The sequence below is a fragment of the Argiope bruennichi genome, chromosome X1, assembly GCF_947563725.1.
Source record: "Argiope bruennichi chromosome X1, qqArgBrue1.1, whole genome shotgun sequence".
NCBI classification, from domain to species: domain Eukaryota; kingdom Metazoa; phylum Arthropoda; class Arachnida; order Araneae; family Araneidae; genus Argiope; species Argiope bruennichi.
The window spans coordinates 90615925-90638167 of record NC_079162.1 but is presented as its reverse complement, the minus strand read 5'-3'; the positions used below and the strand labels follow the sequence as shown (position 1 = coordinate 90638167).

Genomic DNA, 22243 nt, shown 5'->3' with positions numbered 1-22243 from the left:
CTTGTATTTTGATGTGATGTTTGACATAAAAATATAAGTTTAAATTATTGAATGAATATAAATAGTTGTTTTCTAGTGCAGTAGTCAAATATTTTAACATCAGTTTTCAGTGTTGTAAGAATTGAATATTAAATTACTTTATTAACTTTAAGGAAACCATATTGTTTTTCCAGTAAGAATAATTCATTTTTAAATGATCAGTTAAACATATGCTGCTGATAATCGTTTCTATTCTGTGTACTTCATTCAGACATAATTTTTTTTTTTTAATTATAATAATACATATATGGAAAGTTCTGTTCAAACGTTTTTTTTTTATTAGTTAAAATAAAGACTTAATTTATAGTAATGTTTTTGGATTTTTTATTTTTTGTAGCTTAATTTCAGTTCTTATTAATTAATTTGTTGGTTTAGATGGTTTTTATAGTAATAGTATAGTATGGTTACATACAGCAAACTACTACCTTTAAAAAAAAAGATTTGCCTAATGAGTGTACTTATGATTTCTCTTTTTTCTAACATTTATTTTTTAAATTTTTATATCGTGACCTTTTTTGAAAATCTTTTCCCGTAACTCAATTGTTTGTATGAAAGATTTTACTCATCATTTTAAAATGACACAGAAAGTTAAATAACATTTAATATTTGAAATCATTACTTTAACTGTTGTGATGTTAAATTCAGGTTTTTCAGATGTTTCTAGACATCTAATTTTTTAAAAATTTTGTAGCGAGATGAAAGATTACCAGATGAAACAGTCAGTAAACAAATAGGACGTGTTGTTGGACAAGTAGCCCCAAGTATGATGTTATCTAGTCTTTCGATGTCCAGCTGCTTTTTTATTGGTTAGTATGATCTGTTATCACTATCATTTTTAAGCCAAAAAAGAGTATTTTTCCTTGTCATTTTAATATATATCAGATTGTGTTTTACATAAGGTTATTATTTTGTTTAATTTTTATAATAAAGGGTAATACATGACTGAATATTATTTATGGAATGTGATCTCATAAAATATTCTCCAGAATAACTCCATTTTTTAAAACCTCATGCTTAATATTTGTTGAAAGTTTTTATTGAGGCATTTAAATATAAATTTTTAGGTGCTCTAACGGATATGCCTGCTGTTAAATTGTTTGCCTTGTATGCTGGAGTTGCTCTGCTGATCAATTTCTTCCTACAAATGACCTGCTTTTTGTGTCTATTTACTCTTGATGTTAAAAGACAAGAAGTAAGTAGAGAATATTTGTGCTTCCAAGATGCATATAAATATATAAAAACTATGGAATTATTTTAAAATATAAATTATTTTCTCTTTATGAATTCAATTTTTGTTAAAATAACACATAATTTTATTAATTTAAAATAAAAGGTATAAACTGCTTTGTGGACTGTAATAAACCATACTGTTTCATATCGTAGAAATAGAAAGTTGTCGAAATTAAAATTTATTAGGCTTGAGAACGAACAGTATTTTGATTAATTTTTTTAATGTATTGATTTATTATAATTTAAAGATGTCTGTTTGGAAATTAAAAGCTATTTTCTGTTTAAATTATGTTTTTGTCCTTTGAAATATAGAATGATGTATCAAAATATATTGAATGAGAACATTCAATGATATGTGCTGTTAAATCTATTTATAATGTGTTGGTAATATGCCTAATACCAGTTAATTAATTACATTGTTTCTTGTTATTGTGCTACATTTCATTCAGTGTATTTTATGTAGATTGGTATTAATTTGTTAATTTTTTTTTTAAAGTTTATTCGTACTGTATTTACAAGAATTTTTTTAATTATTGAAGAGGGAATCGCCCTTCGAACCATGATGTTACTAATAGGACGTGTAAAAATTTCATTATTCCTGAAAATTAAATTTGTTACAATCTTAGACCCTATAACTCTCCTATTTAAAAGAAAGTAATTTTTTAATATATGAACATATTTTTACGATTTAAAATTTTTTAAAGAGTATTATTGTTTAAAGGCCTTTTGTAAATACTAGTTTTTGCTTTGCAGAATCATAGATTGGATTTGTTTTGCTGCATCAGAACTTCGAAGCAAGAAAAAATAAACACAAAGGGGGTTTTATATAAATTTTTCAAGAATGTGTATGCTCCTTTGTTACTCAACAACTTCTCAAGAGTTCTTGTGGTAAGAAATTAGTTTTAAAAAAAATTGATTTGCAATTCAGTTCTTTTGAATATACCTATTTTACTGTATTGCTTGTATCTAATTTAAACATTTACATAAAAATGAAGTATCTTTGATAAATAATGGCTCTCAATAATTTAATTCTATCACATTTTTGAACAGGGAATAATTTGATTCTGTTTTTTTCCTCCCTCAGTTAATTGCCTTCTTAGGTTGGTTGTGTTCCTCAGTCGCTGTTCTTAACAAAATAGATATTGGACTAGATCAAGAATTGGCTATGCCTGAAGTATGTGAATATTATATGGTTTTATATTTGAATTATGTGTCCTCAAATTGTTGTATGATTTATATTACTTTTGTACTTTATAGGATTCCTATATGTTGAATTATTTCCAATATCTCAGTAAATATCTTTCGGTTGGTCCGCCTGTTTATTTTGTCGTAACTGATGGTTACAACTATTCAGATCAAAATTCTCAAAACCGTATTTGTGCTAGTCATGGCTGTGATGAAGATTCAATGATGGTACAACTCAAATGGATGGCTGATAGAAGCAACAGGTGAGCATTTTAATAAATGCAGGGGTGTTTGTGCTTCGGGGAAACCCCGGAATTCCGGGGATTTTGAACTTCGATACCCGGAAATTCCGGGGATCGTCGTTCAAAAGGAAGTAGGAATAATAATGAATTATTTATTTTGATCTGGGTAATTTTGTTTGCTTTGAAAGCAGAAAACGCAAGGTCAGTGTGTGTGGTGAAAACTTTTCTTTTCTTTCTCCAAAGGCAGTGATAATGCGTGAAAAGGGGGAAAAAAACTTCTTTTTGGTTCTTTCCTTATTGTGAGTTATGACTCATTCCCCGGTTCTCGGACAATCTCTTCTGGATTCTTTTCGGCAAGTAGGCGCGGCAGAAAAAAAAGGGAGAGACTTCGTTCGACCAGATGTGCGATCACGTGACCTGGGTTCAAAGGTCTTAATTTTGAAAAATTAATAGTTATTAATTTTGCAAAAAAAGTAATTCATTGATTATTTATAATTAGGTCATTCAATACTTCATAATTGTAATTTTTCATTTCTCTCCCCCCCCCTTCTCGAAACTCCAAAATGTCGGTAGTAAGTCCGTAAAAGTTTCAGGGGATTTTTTGGGATCCCACAAACACTCCTGTAAATGTATTGATTAGAAATAGTTATTGTAAATAATTATTAGAAATAATTTTTTATTTTTCTAAATTTAATTACGTAATTTTTTTAGAACATACATTGCTCTGCGTCCAGTTAGTTGGTTGGACACGTATTTTGAGTATATGCACAGTCCAAGTTGTTGTTTTCATATGAATAATACTCATTGTCCAGCAGAATCAAGAAGAAAAGGTGAGTTAATTCATTGTTGTGTTTTTTGCTTAAAGGTTTAAATTTTAAGTAAGCATTTATGTTGTTTTTAAGAGAATATATATAGTTTCTGAAGCTTAAAGATAGGACATTTTAATTTCGAACACTCTTGTATTCTGAAATTTTTCAGGAATGAAGGGTCCTTATATTGGCTTTCACTAGTAGTGTTTTGTTGGAGATATTGATACTCTTTTAACTAAACTCTTGAGAACTAAGTTAAAATTAGCCACTGCTATTAGTTGTTTTACTTTTTAATTGACTGATCATTAGATGACTCATATAAGTAGCAGGTGTAATTTAATGGTGCTATTTAAAGTATAATCTGTTCAAAGTAAAGGTCTGTATCAGGTGAGTTAATCACATTTGTAATTTGATGTTGGTTTTTTTCATGTTTATCTACTTTTTTTCTTAACCGGTACGAAAATTTAAAATCTGAATAAAAACATAAGAATCTTGCATTATAATTCCAATATTGAATAATATATATACGTATATACTACATTAAATATATATGCATTATTGAACGATGTTATTGGGTTTCAATTCTGTTCCTATAATTGCTATTGTGTCGTTTATATATTTGGGTTGTTTCGTAGACATTTTCATATATCAGTATGATAGAACATTTATAAAATGATCTGGAATGTGTTACAATAAAGCAATTTATATTTGTATATTTTTTCAGAATGCCAGTCTTGTAGTTTGCCTCGTTCCCAGCGTCCATTAGGAGATGTTTTTAACAAGAATTTAAGAAACTTTCTTCAAGAAATTCCTAGTCAGACATGTTCTAAAGGGTGCTTTAAATTTTTTTTATTTAAATCTTATGGAAATAGCATGTTTATATGTTCATTGTCTTATCAGTGCTTATTTTTTCAAAAAATGTTGTGCAGGTTATTATCAAAATAATAGAAACGTCATAAATGAATATGAGAATCCTATTGATAAAGACGTAGATCCACCTTTTGGCACGTTTATACAACCTTTATTCGTCTAAAGGTATATTGCGCCATTCTTCATGGGAAATCTTGTGAAAGCTTCCGGAGATATGCCGCTGGAGGATATCGATTTCGGATTCGACGCTATAAAATAAACCATAATGTTTCGATTGTATTGAAATCGAGGGACTGTGCGGGTCGAGGTTAGATGCTTCAGTTCATCTTCGTATTCATCAAACCATGATTGGGCAAGTGCCGCTGCATGAATAGGAGCATTATTATCCTGAGAAATTCCATCTGCCGCAGAAAGCAAAGTTTGCATCATAAGTTTTCAATATCCTTAGGTCTCTTTCATTCAGCTTCTCCTTCTGTCCACTGTTTTGCTTTGCCAAGCTTGTCTACCCGCGCTGTGTATACGCTGTCATGATTTTAAGACACCGTACCTCTAGAAGGATTAAAAAAAAATAAAATAAAATAAACTGGGATGTTTTTGTCGCAGTTGCACCAGCTAATCGCTTTCTTTAAAAGTAACTATGAGGTTTGACATTTTAGCCTTTTGACAAAAATCCATCTTCACTATAACTACCTCATAATATCATATTTCTTTTTTTTATATTAATAAATTGTTAGTTAAGTATATATATTAATGCTTACGAAGTGCATAAATGTCACTTTTATTTACATGTGTTTCTATTATTTTGATAACTACCTTATGTAATTAATGTTGTCTTCGTGGCAGTTTGGCCAAGAGCAATGAGCGATTGATGATCTTGTGATGAGCAATTGTAAACTGTGGGTTAAAAGTTAAAGCTAACTTTTCAATGTGTTCAAAATTTAAATTGTATAACTTTTTAATAGATGTTGTCATTATTTAAAAGTAAGGCTTTAATTTTCACTTCCCGATTTTATTTTATAGATATATATTTAGATCAGAAATGCCCTGTTGATACTCTATCAAAAAAATTACTTCAAAGGACAATTTTCCTGCAACATTATGTCAAAAGAACCTTGATGATTCTAAATTAAGTAAATGTAAAAGATGATAATTCTTTATATAAATTATTTTGAATATAAATATTTTTTTATTGATTTAATTATATTATTTGTGATTTTGACAATATTTTTTTCAACTTAATTGATTTTAATAATGAGATCTGTCATTCAGTATCCTTCAGTTAGTTCAGAATAAATGCAAAGCTGCTTAAGAATTTTGAACTTACACATTTTCTTTCATGAATGCTGTTATTAGTTTTGTTGAATTATTTCTCTAGAATTATGATGTGAAGTTTTATCCTAAATGAGTTGTATTTTTATTTCAGTGGACGGGCTCAATTTGGTAGTGCAGTAGAGCTTAAATATTCAGATAAGGGTGCCTCTGTTGGAGGTAAGAATAATTTTGCATATGTGATTTCATTAGAAATAATTTTAATTCATCAATTTTAATGCATTTTTTATTATTTTTATTTGATATATATAAGCTAATGTGAGCATTCATTTTCCTTCATAGCTACGAATTTCATGACATACCACACCATCTTAAAAACGAGTAAGGATTTCTATGAAGCTCTGCGATGGTCAAGAAAAATTTCAGGATGGCTTACAGAAAAAATTCAAACTAATTCAAGTAGTAATGTCAGAGTATTTCCGTACAGGTTTGTAATTAAATGACATATTTCTCTTCATTGAATTTTTGTTATAAGAATAAAATGTCGTAATTTATCTTGAAAAAAAAAGTCTCACGAGTGTAAATATTTTTTATTATTAATGTTTATTTATTAGACAGCACAGAATATTTCCTATTTCATCATTTTAATGATTTCTGACAAATTTACAACTGCAGAGAAAATTTTTACGTCAGTTTTATTTATTAAAATGAATTAAGTTTTGAAATATTTTATAATCATACTATCAAAAAGGATATAAAATGAAAATAGGAGAGTGAGATATATTAAAAAAAAGCATTTCGAATCTTGCCTTATGCTAATGAAACTTTTATACTCTTTAGTTTAGTTAAAAAAAATTGTTTTATGACCTATTGTTTTACTTAATATTTGGAATGGTTTCTTAAAATTGATAGAAAATTAAATTCTGATCTACTTTGAATTAACCAGTTTTAAGTGTCAAATGAGAATAATATTTGGTTACAGGCTTACTTATTTAAAATATTTTCGAATGTCAAATATATTGATTTTTTAAAAATAATCTTTAAAAACAGGTTTCATTTTTGAGACCCATGTTCATTAAGGTTACCCCATTATTACTATATAGGCCATAGTAAGAATGTGAAGTTTCTATTATTATAATTTTTCCTGTGATGTATACCTGTTATGGTATTATAAAATTTAATCATGCATTCTGTATGCGATAACGTTATAATGACATATTAGTTGCCTAATGATAAAAATGCAAATGGAATAAAGTATTATAATTTTTCCCTTTCTTTGTCTGTTTTGTGTGTTGAATTTCGCTTTGTATGCAAGTATGCATGAAGTTCTCATTGTTTGTCTGCTGATATAAAATATTTTTTTTTTAAATGCAAGGGTAATAAATGTTTTCCCTTTTTTTTCCCCCGGTTTATCATAGCTTTTATATGCAATCTGATTTTTAGAATAATAATTCGATATTTTTACATGCAGTTATGGAGCTCATGCTTCATTCCCTCACCTTAAGATGGTAAATTCGCTTGAAATATGTTTTATTATAATTTGAATCACCAAAATTTACATAACTTTTTGAGGTACCTTTACAGTTTTTGTAAGAAATCTGCATAATATATAATATGATTACTTCATAATATAATATATACTGCATCTAAAAATTAGGAGGTATTTCAAAATGAATATGAAGCGATAAAGATAAGCATTTAATTTTTTTAAAATTTCATTTGAAGATTATGGTTATAACTTGTTTATTTGATATCCTTGTTTAATAATAATGTTTTTTAATCGCTTCATATTTTCATATTCGTTTTGAAAATCTCCTAATTTTTGTGAGCACTATATGCTTATGATGTGCATATATTTATTTCATCTGGATACTATCAGTATTTATATTTTTATATAAATTTCTTGATGCTTAATTTATAACTCGCCTATTTTGCTGTTTATATTCTGATGCGGTGGGTATATAACAATCTCTCAAATAAAAAGACTTATCAGCCATATTGGCTTGCCATCATAATGTAGCTTAGATAAGATAAAATTGTTTTAAGTTTATAGTTTTTTTAATTATTGAATTCCATTTTCTTTTTCAGTCATATTTCATAATGTACAGATTTTAAGCTTTTTGTCTAGTTATTCACAGCAGATGCTGAGAACTTGATGTGATGGATATTTTGAAAATGAATCTGATTGGGTGACTCTTTCCTACCCTGTTTCCTGTCTTGCATGGGCCTTACCTGTTGTGTGCATCTAAATTTGAATGCTTGAAAAGTTTGTCATTTAAAGTGTGAAATTGTGTTTCGTTTTTTAGCAATTTATCCTTCAAAGTAAAATACTTTTTCTCCTGTATTTGCTTTAATAGTAACTGTAAAGGAAAACATACTTAAGGTTTTCTCTAAATCAAGTATTTGATAATAAATGTTATCGGGCATACCATAAAAATTATAACTCAAATTGACTTAAATTTTGTAGTATTGTAACTTTTATTTGTAATTATTAAAGTCATACTTCTTTCACTTTAAAATTTTTCCAAATTTTTTCACATTCATCATTAAAATCTTATAAATTGGAGTATATATTTGTATATGAAATACAAATTTGGGATAACCGAGCTGTCCGCCGAGTTTCTTTAATTTAGAATGCAGTTTTAAATACTGAACAATCCTGGAAGTATGTGTTAGTTGAAATAAGAATAATTTATTCATGGTTAAACAGGAGTACTAATTTTTTAATATTTCCTTATTTTTATAAGATTTTTTTATGTGTGTGTTTGTGGAATTTGTTACTTCATGCATGATTTTGTTTGGTTGAATAGTTGTAATGTTTGTTTTGAAAGGAGTTAAAGTGTTGCATACTTCTGTGAATGTTGTGTGTTTGCATGTGAATGGAGATTTCATGATTTGTAAAACTTTTAATTTTCTGCCTACAGTTTGTGCTGCCACTTACTGTTCCAATACTTATTTCTTTTTTAAAAAAAATTAACTTCATTTTTGCATTATATAAGCATAAACTAAGATTCTAATGAACATTCGAGATTGTATAGAAATTGCATACGAATACATGATTTCATTTCTTGGTATTTCACTTCTTTACGTTATAACTCTTATTTTAATTTAGAACATAAAGTAATATTTTCCTTAGTGATGCATATTTTTTTGGATAAAATAAAAACTTGTAATTGGTGCTAGCGTTTAAATATTAAAGAATAATTTATCATATAAATTTAATAAATGTTTTCATTTTTTTCCCCTATGGTAAAAAAGTCCAATTTTTCCTTTTGATGAATTTATTTTAAAATGTCTGCACATGCATTCTATTTTAATTTTAAATACTGTGAAATTCATGTAATGGTTTTACTATTATATCGAATTCCCTGAATCTAATATTGCAAAAGTAATAAGAAGAAATGAATTTTAGCAGAATGGAGAATGAGTATAAAAAAAATGAACAGAAAGAGTATTATGTTGCATTTAGGATGTAGAATAGTAAATTCTCCTTCAATTATATGCATTCGCTATTACAGATTGAACATAAAGGGAAATAGAACCATTTCAGATTAACTTAATGAAGTTAAATGTGTTTGGCTATTATTTTCATTTATTATATCAGTTCATTAGCTGTGATAATTAATTCATCAAACCAGTATTAGATTATTTAATATTTGTCTGAAAATACAAATGCTACTAATTAAAATATGTATGGTTTTGTTCTAATGTTTCGTTGTATTAGTGTTAACATTTTTAATTTTATTTCTAGCATTGTTCATCCTTTCTTTGAACAATATTTGACGATGTGGCCAGATACTTTCAACAGCCTATCATATTCAATTTTAGCCATCTTTATTGTGACATTTCTTTTTCTTGGCCTGGATTTCTATTCAGCATTCATCGTTGTAATAACAATAGTAATGATTATTGTTAATCTTATGGGACTGATGTATTGGTGGAATATATCCTTGAATGCCGTCTCTTTAGTTAATTTAGTAGTGGTAAGTAATTTTTAAGGAATGTTTTTGATTTTATCTTGAAGCAAGTACTTACTTAACAGCACTTATCACTGTTCAATATCAACTGCTCTAAATATAACACTGATATTTAAATGAATCGAGTTTTTAAAGCATGCTTACTGGGTTATATTTATGAAATATATTTATATTCATATTATTTATAATTATCATTTCATTTATACTGTCATTGGATATTGCTGGCATTTAAATCCATAAGAATATATAAAACATTATATATTCTTATAAAACATAACATATTTTGATAAAATACCAGAGTTAAAATAATGGGAAATATTTTCACATTTCTTTGTTAATTCATTAAGATCTATGATATAGTAAGACTATCTCTTTGTTTTGCAATAATTTTTATTTTGGAATAATTAAATTTCTGTTGTAATAAAAAATAGGATTATTATTCTGTCTTTTTGTGAGCTATTAGTTATTTTAGAATAAAAAATTTTGTATGAAGTTATGATGCATGTTAAATGAGAATTAGTGTCTGGTGAATTCCAATTACATACTGTATTAAATATAAATCTTTTTGTTTGAAAAGCAGTATCTCATGTCAGAATATCACATTTCAAAAAAACTTTTATTTATAGGGTGTTGGAATATCTGTTGAGTTTTGCTCGCATTTAACACATTCTTTTGCAATTAGTCCTGAACCAACCAGGGTAAAACGAGCTCAGTCTGCTTTGCAGAAAATGGGAAGTTCTGTAAGTATTTAGTTACTCATATAATATTTATTTTGCAGTAATTTCAAATTATCAACTTTAAAGTATAATTATATTGTATGAATTATTAGTTTAAAATTAGAGCATATGATCCTAATACAGAAATTGAAATAAATATTATTTGTTTCCGCACGATATAATTTTTATATTTAATTTATAAAATTGTATACAACTTCTTTATAAAGTTCTTTTGTGTATAGTGAATGATGCAGAATGCATTTAATATCAGCAATTTTTTACTATACACCAATTATTGCATCAAATTTTTATTGCTTGTGTCTTGTTCAATACATCTTTCTCTATATTATTATTGTCTTTTCAGATTTTATCCGGTATTACTCTGACAGACTGTGGTATCCTTGTATTAGCATTTGCCAAATCGCAAATTTTTCAAATATTTTACTTTAGAATGTATGTTGGAATTATAGCTTTTGGGACTCTTCATAGTTTGATCTTCTTGCCAGTTTTGTTAAGTTTAATAGGTTTGTAATTTTGTATATTTCGTATTTTATTTTGTAATTTTTAATTAAATTTTGTTATTTCAAAATTTAAATTAAGTTTTTATTTTCGGAAATCGTAATTAGTTTAATATTTGTAATATCAGGCTTGGAAATATATCTCCAAAGTCATTTTAAATTCTGATATATAAATAAATGGATATGAAATTGATAGAATTATATATTGTAACTTTATTTATACACATACTTTCTTAGTAAATGACTTAACATATTGATTGCTGCTCAGAATTTCTTACAATGCAATTTATATGGGACCGCCGTTCATCGGTGACCCCAACGGCAGTTAAGGTGTTAAATTTAGATTTCCAGTAGCAATTCATTCATATTGACATTTTTATGTTGGAATTCTTGAGCATTGCTTCATATAATTGCGAATACATTTTGATTGAAATAATTTGATGAACTTATATGCATTTATAATTAGAAATACCATGGTCTTCTTAAGGGCTGGTACTGAACATTTAATTAATAGGCATTTTTAATATGAATTCTTGATATTTGAAGAAGGCATTCATAACTCATTTATGCCAGAAATTCCAGCGAGAATTGAAACTTAAGGAATGAACTTTAGTGCAATACTTCACAAAAGAAAACTACATTTAACCGACTTTTAGCTTGAATATAATGCTTGAAGTTTTCAAATGAGAAAGACTATTAAAAATTAATAACATGCAGACTTCAGCATGTTATTATTAATTTTTAATAATTTTAAACAATATGAAGCATTTTTTTTTTTCATTATTCAGTTTGTAGTAGTCGTGTTGAATAATTCTTTTGTTTTTCTGTCATTAATGTCTATTAATAGATAAATTTGGTTTTGAAGCATTATTTACAGTATTTCGAATATCTAAAATTTTACTCACAGTTTACTTTTATCTCCATAATCAGCTTTGGTAATCCTCTAGTAGAAATTGATTCTGTTGTAGAAATACAGAGACTACCAGTGCTAGAAAAAAATCGATAGTTTAGTTAGAAAAGGTCTTTAAGTTACCGATATTCTGAAACTTTGCACAGCTTTATTTATATCAGAGAATTGCAAAGAGAGTAATTTATTTAGAAAAGTAATTTTAGAAATGAGTACTCAGAAAGAGGTTATTGTAATCATGCTTTTTGTATCGTGCTACGATCGTAATAATTTTATGGTTGAAAAACTGTGCTTTTTAAAGCACATTGTGAGTACTAAACATTGGTTTTGTGGAAGCTTTTCCATTGTTCTTCCTATGTAATAATTCTATTTTTAAATCATTGTGTATTTGGTTAAATCCTTTTTATATAGTAATTTGTCTATGCCATGATTAATCCATTATAATAGCCTTTTGAAGCCGGCGTCCTGGCATAGGGGTAGCGCGTTTTCCCCGTAATCTGGGCGTTCTGGGTTGGAGTCCCGGTTCGGGCATGGTTGTTCTTCGTCTGTTCTATCTGTGAGATGTGTGAATGTGCCCCCCTCTAAAAAGGGGTTGTGCAAGCGAATGTGATGTGTGAGTAGCTCAGACGTACTCTTGGCCCTAGTTGGCGCTACTAAAACAAGAGACGCTCCCTTGGCTTAAAATCACTGACTTCGTCAGCGAGCTTAACCATGGCAAGTGCCATTATAAACAACAACAGCAGCTTTTTTAAGAATCAAGTATGATTCATTTCGTATTTAACTAGGAAAGGATTTCTGTTATATTTTTACGTCCAAAATATATGCTATTTACCTTTTTAATGTTATTTAATTTTTAACAATTTATTATAGGTCCACCTGTTAATAAACAAAAAATGTATGACCACATACATCTTCAGGACATTGCATCCCAATCCAGGATTTCTCAAGCAAATGATGTAAGTCTGACGTTAATTTTTTTCCTCTCTCTGTAGTTATGAAATTTTTAATTCGATGACATTTTATAAAGGGAGGCTAATTCCATGCACTTGGGGGGGGCATTCTTGCGAAATCGAGTAGGCATTTTCTGATAATAGCTATTATTGAAGTGTCTTTTTAGACGTTTATCATATTTTTAATATGATTCTTCTCTTTATTATTAATTTGCGCTTTGTTTAGGAGATGCAAATACTAGTTTTATTTAACTTTTAACAGCTAAATTTTAATTTTTTTTATTTTGATATAATGTCAGAAGTTTACTTATATTATCAGAAATATACCTTTTCATGGCATGAATTATGCCAACTTTATCCTTAAAATAGGAATAAAAATAAGAGATCGCCCTTACTATATTTAATGCCGATTCATTTTTAAAAAACGGTTATTGATGTGAGTAAATTAATGTCTTTTTATTGAATGATGAGATGAGCGACTTTGTAATACTTTAATGATTAAATATATTCATCACATGTGCATAAATAAGTTGGTTTAGTTATTCATATAATAAAGTGTGTACTTTTTGAAGAAATCGTAACAATTCTAAGTGGCCTGAAAACGTTATTTTAATATATATTATATGAACTGTGCTTAAGATCAACTAGCAATAAAGCGGAAATTGTTACTCTTGTCTTAAGGTACATTTTGCGTCTATTCTTTTTTTGTCATTTGATTTTAAGAAAGTTTGGATTAACTTCTAATACCATTTTACTTTCCATTATCATATTTGGTGAGTTTCCTGATGACTTTATTATTATTCAGTATATTTTAAAAATTTTGTTACTGTTTAGTATATAAAATATTTCGCTAGAGAAGCTTTATTTACTCTTTAATTACGATTTGAAAAAAAAAAAAAATGAGAATGATAATATGAGAATGAAGATGAATGATAATTTATTGGAATTTCCTCTTAATTTTTTTTTTTTAGGCTTCTATGTAAATTTGAATCTCCTACCTGTGATTACTAGGCTGCTAAGTGAAGAAAATACTCATTCAAGTCATTTGTAATGTAATTATTATGATTCATTTGTAACTGCTCATCACTGTTGTATTGACATTCCTCAAGATATATTGTTCCATTTGATTTTAGCATACTCACGTGCTAAAGAAGTTGACTTTCAAAAAGTTTTAGAGACTTAAAATGAATTTGAAATGCTAAGCTGTTTAATGATGAAATACTTGAAGCATATCATGCCTTTAATTTGATGTATTTATCTTTTTACACACATTATTTTTATATTGTATTTTGAAAGTTTAATTATTTGCTGTTTTCATTGCATTTTATGTAAATATTTAATTCACACTTATTCTCTAGACCAAAAAGTTTATATGTAGACACATTTTGTTAAATGAACATTTTATTTTTCTGTAATAATCATTTGAAGTACTTAAACATTTCCTGTCTCATTTATTTATTTGTTTTCTATTGTTTATATTTTCTCTGTAATGATCTTTTTATTATTATTATTGATGCTTTGGTATGAGTACATGTATTTTGCTGAATGTGAAAATGTGATGATTTCATCACCTGGTATTGTTTAATTGAATAGACTGAGCTAACGCTAAAGCCTAATACTCATATTTGAATAATTTATATTTGTGATTGAAAGTATGTGTTTTTAAGATAAAAGTTTAAAGGCATGTTGAAGCCTTGTTTTGTAAGGATTTTTTTGTTGTATTTATTTAGTTTTTTTTAAAAATAGGAATGCGAACTTTTTAAATATATTAATTTTTTTACAAAGAAATCTGGTTTGTCATGCATTTTGGAAAGGAATTATGACATTTTTCTAATGACAGAATTTTTCCGAATAGATTAGGTATCTAAGGCTTGTACGAGTGGAGGAATAGTATAATTATTCAATAGCAGCATGTTAGTCTAAAATTACATATTAAAAATGAGACTTGCTATGTATGTTAAACCAATTTATGTTTATTTATGAATTTAGTGAGAAGTAGCATCATGCATTCATTTTTTAAATAGTTGCCAAGTATTTTTTGAAATAAATGTACATATATTTTAAATTAAGTTTTCGGAAAAAGAATAAAAAGAACTTAATGTGCTTTTAGAAATTTGTAAATATTTAAATCTCGTATCGAAGATATTGTGTAACTGATAAGACTCATTGTAATTCACTTTAACATGTAATTGTTTACTGGTCTCTTATTTATTTTCATGTATAGTAAACTTTGTGTATCTCATATTTAATAAATTCTTTTGAGATAGTTTATTATATTTTGTGCTGTTTTTGTTCATTTAACACAACACAATAAAATACCTGTTTAGGAAAGATCAGTTTGATTTATTTCATGTGCGGCTCAACAATAACATTATTTCAGATTTCCAAATTATAAGTACTCATATTATTTTATATTTTAATTTCGTACCAATTCTTTCTGTGTTGTTGATTTTGTAATACACATAAATGAAATACACATTTTGTAATACACAATTTTATGAATAAGGCTGATGTATAAACTATTGAAAAGATATTAATATATGACAGATTTGCAGCAATTTGACATAAAAATAAATTTTCTTACTATATTATTTGAATAAGATCTACAATGAAAATTTTTACTCATTTGTTTATAATTTCGATCTTGAATTAAAATTTTTATGTATCTAAATGGTAAAACGCAGTTAAAGAAATTTGCAGCATAGTTGTAAAAACTATTAATGATAATTTTTGGTTGAAGGAATAATTTGATTTTTCTATTAAATAAAAAAAAGATTAAATTTCAATTTTTTGTACTGATGTAAATTAGGAACTCTTAATGTGGATTATATGTTTGAGTATGAAACATTCCAGTTCGTCAAGGTTCCGAGATCAGAAAAAAAAATCTTAAAATTCGTATAGTTACAATAATGCAAAAAAGTTTTCCCTAAAATAGAATTTAAAACTTTAGCATTTGATGCTTTATGACGAAAATTTAGTAGTTAAATTTATGAAACAATAGATACAAAATATCTCAACTCGCGTGTTAACACCGTGTTATAGTATTTAAGCTGATTGAAATATATAGAAATTAAGTTTATGCTCATCATAAATGACGGAGTTACGAAACAACGTAATTTTTTTGAAAAATAAATAACAATGACTCCAATTTCATGATAAACAGTTAAGTCTTAAAAATGTATAGAATACTCTTGGTTTAGCTGTTGTTTTTATTCGTGTAAATTTCAAATGTAAACAATACATTGTGCTATTAATTATTTTTGAAAATTTCTTTTTTATCGCCAGTATATGTTTCTCAATAATTTCTGTACTATTATGAATTAATAATTAGTTTCTTCTACCTTAAATGTCGATGAAAACTTTTCATTGAATTCCAAGGAATCTTTCCACCCTCTTTGCAAAAATAACTTTTTATTTTATTAGGTCTGTGATTTTTTAAAGTTATCTGCCTCACTGAAAATAAAATATGAAACTAATATATGGAAGTGAGAATTGTACTCACACGGTTTAAATTAGAAAAAGAGACTAATATAAAAATTGGTACTTTTCAAAGCTACTCCATTTATCTTGCGTTGATGTGCAGAAACAGGCACACATCTTTCTTAAGAGATTATTTGGGTATTAAAACCATTGGTATTTGAATAGCATACTGTAAAATATTCTTTATCAAAAACAGTAAAACTAATTTTTAAACTGTTTCTAAAACTCTGGAGAAAATGAAGCTGAGATTAGGCTAAATAAAAATCACCTGTCCCAAGCTATTTGAAAGAAGGTCAAATCTCCATAATTTGTCTTGAAGATATCATGGCATTCCCGATGAAGAATATACACGTTCTTTGAAGAATACACGAAGTCTTTGTTTCATATGCACATTCTTAAGCTGGTGGAGAAAATGTTCAGCGTTGGGCACATTTGAATTGGTTTCTAACATTTGAGCGCAATAGTTTAAAAACTATGTGAAGTTCAATTTCACAAAAACAATCTAAATATTTCCACTCATATAATTAACCTAGTTTTAGAGTTCATTAAGCTAATTATTTTAGCTATTTTTTGTTTTTAACAAATGATTATATTGTGTCAAAATGTGAAATGTTAAGAAAAAAAAATTCTTTTCTTTGCTATTTAATAATCAATATAGATGTGCCAGTTTTCAAATGTACTCCACCCACTCTCCCCAGAAGGAAAGAAAGATGGATATTTTGTATTCATTTTTGACAAAACAATTGATATTGTGACAGTCTATTGCGCTTTGTAATGAATCATGGCCAAGGCTTCATCGTCATTTCATTATGGAGTTTGTGAATTTTTTAGATTCATTGATGTTCTCATTTCACCAACAACAGCCTTTTGCCAAAACTTCATTCGTTATGACATTTACTTAAATTTTAACAATTGAAAGCCGGAAGAAGGTATTGATGGAAACTGACTTTTGTTGTTTTTCATTCATTCTAACTTTTGGAACGTTTTAGAGAGTATACTTTTGTAAAACGTGAATGAATAATGATTGACAGAGGAAATGGATAATTATTTATGTACAATTTCAGTTTTGCGACTGCTGGTATTTCTTTTCCGCATCCTTTTTTCATTTGATTTCTATAATATATTTTTTAAATGTATTAAAATGCTTTCTTGAACAGACTATATCGAATTCAGTTTTATGATACATATTCTGCTAGTTTCCAACATGCAAATTCTTTTTAAATAATAAAGATAACTATTTATTTTTAAGTTGACATTTTTTAACTACTTATAGTATATATAGAGAAATGCAATTTGACTGCATTCATAAAATTATTTTGTAATCATTCGAACTCCAGCTTTATTTTGCTTTTTCTGCCTCTTGCTTTATATTCTTAGTGGTGAAGCTGCGCCACATTTCTTTCCAAGGTCATGACTCGAAGTCGCTGACAATAATATCGAGAACGGCATTTAAGTTTTTCTTTTAATCCCTCAAGTTAACAAGAAAACGGAGTAATGCTTTTTATCAAAGATTGCAATATCTTTCAAAACTACAATACAGTATCTGTTTATAGTATCATTATATAGAGTGATCGATAAAGTCATTTTAATGCCTTTAAATTCAAAACGGTGTCAAGTATAGCGAAGCAAACAGCCTATTCAAAACGGTGTCAAGTATAACGAAGCAAACAGCCTGTACATATAGTAAAGTAACTGCTCTGAATTTACTGAGACAGGTTACTATGCTCCTAGTGGCTAAATAAGAAACTTATAAAGAATAAATCAGATAGTAAAGGAGATCTGCTAAGAAGAAAAAATGCATGCTGTTCCATAATAAAAACGTAATAAAATGTTTTATGGAATTATCTGTAAAATTGGCGGAGATATTTGAGATGGAAATTATGAATTTTTCTTGAGCTGAAAAGGGGTTCATCCGACAATTGAAAAATATATTCTCTGATATTTCTCCCCCCCCCACCCGAGTTCATTTTTCTTAATTTTTTGTAATTTTTGTTTATTTTCTTCGTTGCTTAAATTTCACTTCGTCGTTGCTTAACTCTGGAAACTGTATTATAATACTGGAGAATACATTTTTCAGATTTAGGATGAGCCCCTTCTCAGCTCGCAAAAAATTCATTATTTAAATCTCAAATTGCTTCGCCAATTTACTGATACCTCCATGAATTTTTTTTCTTGTGTTTTTATTATTACGTTTCTTTTCAGCGGATCTCCTTACTTTTTTTGTGGCTTTCTTATTTAGTCACTAGGGGCACTGTAACCTGTCTTAATAAATTCAGCATAGTCATTTTAGTATAGGTAGAATTTAAAGGATTGAACAGGATTTTTGCCGATCACTCTGTGTGTGTATATATATATATATATATGTAATGATATTTTAAAATCTAATTTAAACAATTAATTTCCTAATTTTTAGCTCAATTCAGTACATATTAACTTCATTCTAAAATATTCTCTGATTTCCTGATCCCAATCCACTTTTTCTATTTAATTAACGCAACAGAAATCTCTGTAAAAATGCTTTCGTCAGCGGTTCCCACGCTCCAAGGGGAGGGATAAAAGATTGCTGACCTAAACAAATTCTTTTAAAAGATCTCTATAATGTCCTTACCTAAATTCGACATATGTAAAGAAATCCTTATCAGAATCTCACAGTATATATTCACAGGGGTAAAATTTTCATTAGCTTTTCCTCATTTTTTCTCTGCGTCGTTCTCTGTGACGTCTCGTCACTTATGCTTGTACATAAATGATGCCTCCCGGGATGTAAATGAAACGAAGTTAAAAATGCAAAGTGTCTTTTCTGTCTTTGGCCACGACTCTGCTTCAAAAAATTATGATTACATTTAAGAACCGACAGGATAATTTTGCCAAATTTTGTCAGGATGTGCCAAAATTTTCAAATGAATTAAAATTAAATCATCGGGAGAGGCAAGCAAAATGAATGACGCAGCTGTTACTTCCGACACCGATGCTTTTCGTCCCGGCCAGCCGGCCACGCTGTTTCCCGTGGCATAGCTTCTTCTCTGCCTTCGAGTCCGGCCACGCCTTTCCACGGTGCTGAAGTTCCAAGCCAGCCAATGCAATATCCTCTGCCATCCGTACTCCAGGGTCCAGTTAACGTTGAATTACCTTGGCTTCCTTCCCTGCCTTCCGTAACCTGCGACCTCTTTCTATGTTCCTGCTCTGGTGCTCCATATCCTCGTATGCGTGCTCCTTATTATATCTTCAAGAAATTGCAGTTCTTAGCCTGTGCCATGATTCATCCAGATTCGTTGTCATTTGTGTGTTAAATTATGATCGCAATATAATAATCCTCTGCCTTTGCTGATCTAGAGCTCAAAATTGCCTTTTGTGATTACTCACAAAGTGATTAGTGTTAAAAAAATGTTTGTGAAAGTCAATGTGAAAGTCAAGATTTATATTTTGTACTTTTGATTTTATTTTGAATTGCATTTTTCAATTACAATACAATCGAAAAATAATCTTTTAATATTATTATTTAAAATATTATGAGTTTTTAAATTTTTTTCATATCTATTATTTAAAATTTATGCATAATATTAAAGGGTGTTATATTTGAAATTTATTTATATGCTAGTAAAATCAAGAAAAAAGATTTCCCCAAATAAATTAAATTTATCTAACTCCAAGGTTTTAAAATTAAAGAATGGATAAATAAATAAAGTAATGACACATGATATCAGAGAAAATTAGTTAAAACCTCAGAGGAAATTTTTTCTCACCTCTGATAGTAATTAAACAATACTCTGTTATTTATTGTGTCAGAATGCTTGTCATGTTTTAATATGCATACAGACCTTGTGAATGAAGAAAAATAATGGACCAAGATTCTTATATACTTCATAATTAATGACACGTGATAATTAGAATAATGTAATAAATACCTCAGGGGAAATTTTTACACGTCTGACTGTCATTAAGCTACTCTCTATTATCACTTGAGTCAAAATACTTAAGTTTCCAAATAAAAATATTTTTTTTTCAATTACCAAATATTTTTTATTTCCCAAATATTTATGATAAGAATATTTTGAATCTTGTGTTTGTTACATTCATTTACAAGTGTTTTGTATGAAATCTTTGAATTTTGCATCTATTATTTTTAGTTCCAAGTATTTTATATGAAACCTTTCAACTTTAGAAATATAATATTCATTTCCAAGATTTTCATTTGAAATTTTGAATCTTATGTTTATAATTTCATTTCCACGTGTTTAAAATGAAATCTTTCAATTTTACAATTATTATTTTGATTTCCAAGTTTTTATTTGCAGTTTTTGAATCTTATGTTTTTTTTTTTTTTTTTTAAATTTACAGTCCGAATATTTTATTTAAAATCATTATATTGATATTTCTTTTATGTGAAATCAAGTAATATTGATATTTTATTTAATAATTTAATACTCTATTCCTTATTTAATAATCTTGTTGAATCAGACTTCCTAGCATTTAAGAATAATAAAGGCAAATATACCATTGGATATCCTCACCAAATTAAATTCAATAGCTGAGTTACTACAGAATAATAGCCAGAATCCATTTATGCATTATATCATTTAGAATTTAATATTTTGTTGTTATTATTGTTGATTATTTAGGTTTATATACTATTTTCACAAATATAATTCTTAGTCTTTTTGTATTTCTAATATAAAATAATGAATGGGATTTTTGTATTAAAGTAAAGGTAATGCAAACTTAGGTGTCATTTTTAATATGCCTTTAAATTTTAACTTCTTACTTGAACACCAGTGTAAGATATGGCTGTGTGTCGAAGGGCCCCGACATACTTCCACGTATTGCGGTGGAGGGAAAATTGTAATGATATTTTAAAATCTAATTTAAACTTAATTAATTTCCTAATTTTTAGCTCTATTCAGCACATATTAACTTTATTCTAAAATATTCTCTGATTTCCTGATCCCATTCCTCTTTTTCTATTTAATTAATGCAACAGAAAGCTCTGTAAAAATGTTTTCGTCAGCGGTTCCCACGCTTAGAGTGAAGAGATAAAAAATTACTGACCTAAACAAACAATTTTAAAAGATCTCTATAATTCCCTTACCTAAATTCGACATGTGTAAAGAAATCCTTATAAGAGTCTCATAGTATATAAGCATTGGGAAAAATATTCTCTTTCTCTTGGAACTTTTTCGCTGTCTTCTGCTGTTGTATCGCTGGTGAACGGACGCTTCTTCACCCGCGCTTCTTGTACATAAATTATGCCTCTCGGGATGGATTAAAGCTAAATTCAAAAAGTAAAATTGTCTTCTCTGTCTTCGGCCACGAAACTGCCTTCAAAAAATGAGGCACACACACACATACACAATTTTATTTTTACCTTATTTTTTTTATTTTCTGCAGGCTATTGTTCAGAAAGTAATGCAGTTTTGTTTAATGCATAATGAACAGGTGGGCATTTTTAAAAAATGAATTTTACATTTACGACGACTAGTTCTTTATTTATATTTTATCATCTTTATTTATATTTTACCACCTTTATTTATACCTTACCCACATTTTTACACAGTAGCTCATACTCATTAAATTATCCAATCTCTGAAGTGAACTATAAACTTTAATTATTGAATATGATTATTATAAAGATTTATCGGAAGGTATGGTGATATCTTAAAATTATTTTTATGATATTGAAATATGATCATTACCTATCTCCAAGCATTAGTACAGTATAGTCATTATCCTTGGTTTAATATTTAATACATATGTTTAATTATTAGTATTTTTTTTCTTTTCTAATCATTCGCCAACTCATTCCATCATTTCATTCCTTCATTACTTTCACATTTTCGTTTTTTTAAAATTAATTTATTGCAGTAAAAATTATTTTTAAATGTATAAAGATTGTATAAATTATGTATAATAATTGGAAAAGACATGAATTGATTTATCATTCATCAATTCAATGTTTCAACGTTTATAAATAACTACAGTGGGGTGTTAAAAGTTATAGTAATGATTTATTTAAAAACATGAGAACTGAAGCTGATAAGATAATAATTTTAAAGC

The 22243-nt window shown here is 27.9% G+C and overlaps 1 protein-coding gene across 3 annotated transcripts in view; it reads left to right on the top strand.

Moving 5' to 3' along the window:
• The window catches only part of LOC129959104 (NPC intracellular cholesterol transporter 1-like), a 47122-nt gene extending 32196 nt beyond the window's left edge, over positions 1-14926 (top strand). For all 3 annotated transcript variants that reach the window (XM_056071918.1, XM_056071917.1, XM_056071920.1), the window contains 14 exons: positions 731-845; positions 1104-1231; positions 2023-2157; positions 2354-2443; positions 2527-2717; positions 3408-3526; positions 4230-4338; positions 5799-5863; positions 5987-6131; positions 9396-9627; positions 10248-10361; positions 10702-10861; positions 12633-12718; positions 13684-14926. In XM_056071918.1, the coding sequence (XP_055927893.1) occupies positions 731-845; positions 1104-1231; positions 2023-2157; positions 2354-2443; positions 2527-2717; positions 3408-3526; positions 4230-4338; positions 5799-5863; positions 5987-6131; positions 9396-9627; positions 10248-10361; positions 10702-10861; positions 12633-12718; positions 13684-13695 (1701 nt within the window). In that variant the 3' untranslated portion in view covers positions 13696-14926. The remainder of the gene's footprint in view (positions 1-730; positions 846-1103; positions 1232-2022; positions 2158-2353; positions 2444-2526; positions 2718-3407; positions 3527-4229; positions 4339-5798; positions 5864-5986; positions 6132-9395; positions 9628-10247; positions 10362-10701; positions 10862-12632; positions 12719-13683) is intronic.
• The last annotated feature ends 7317 nt before the right edge of the window (positions 14927-22243 follow it).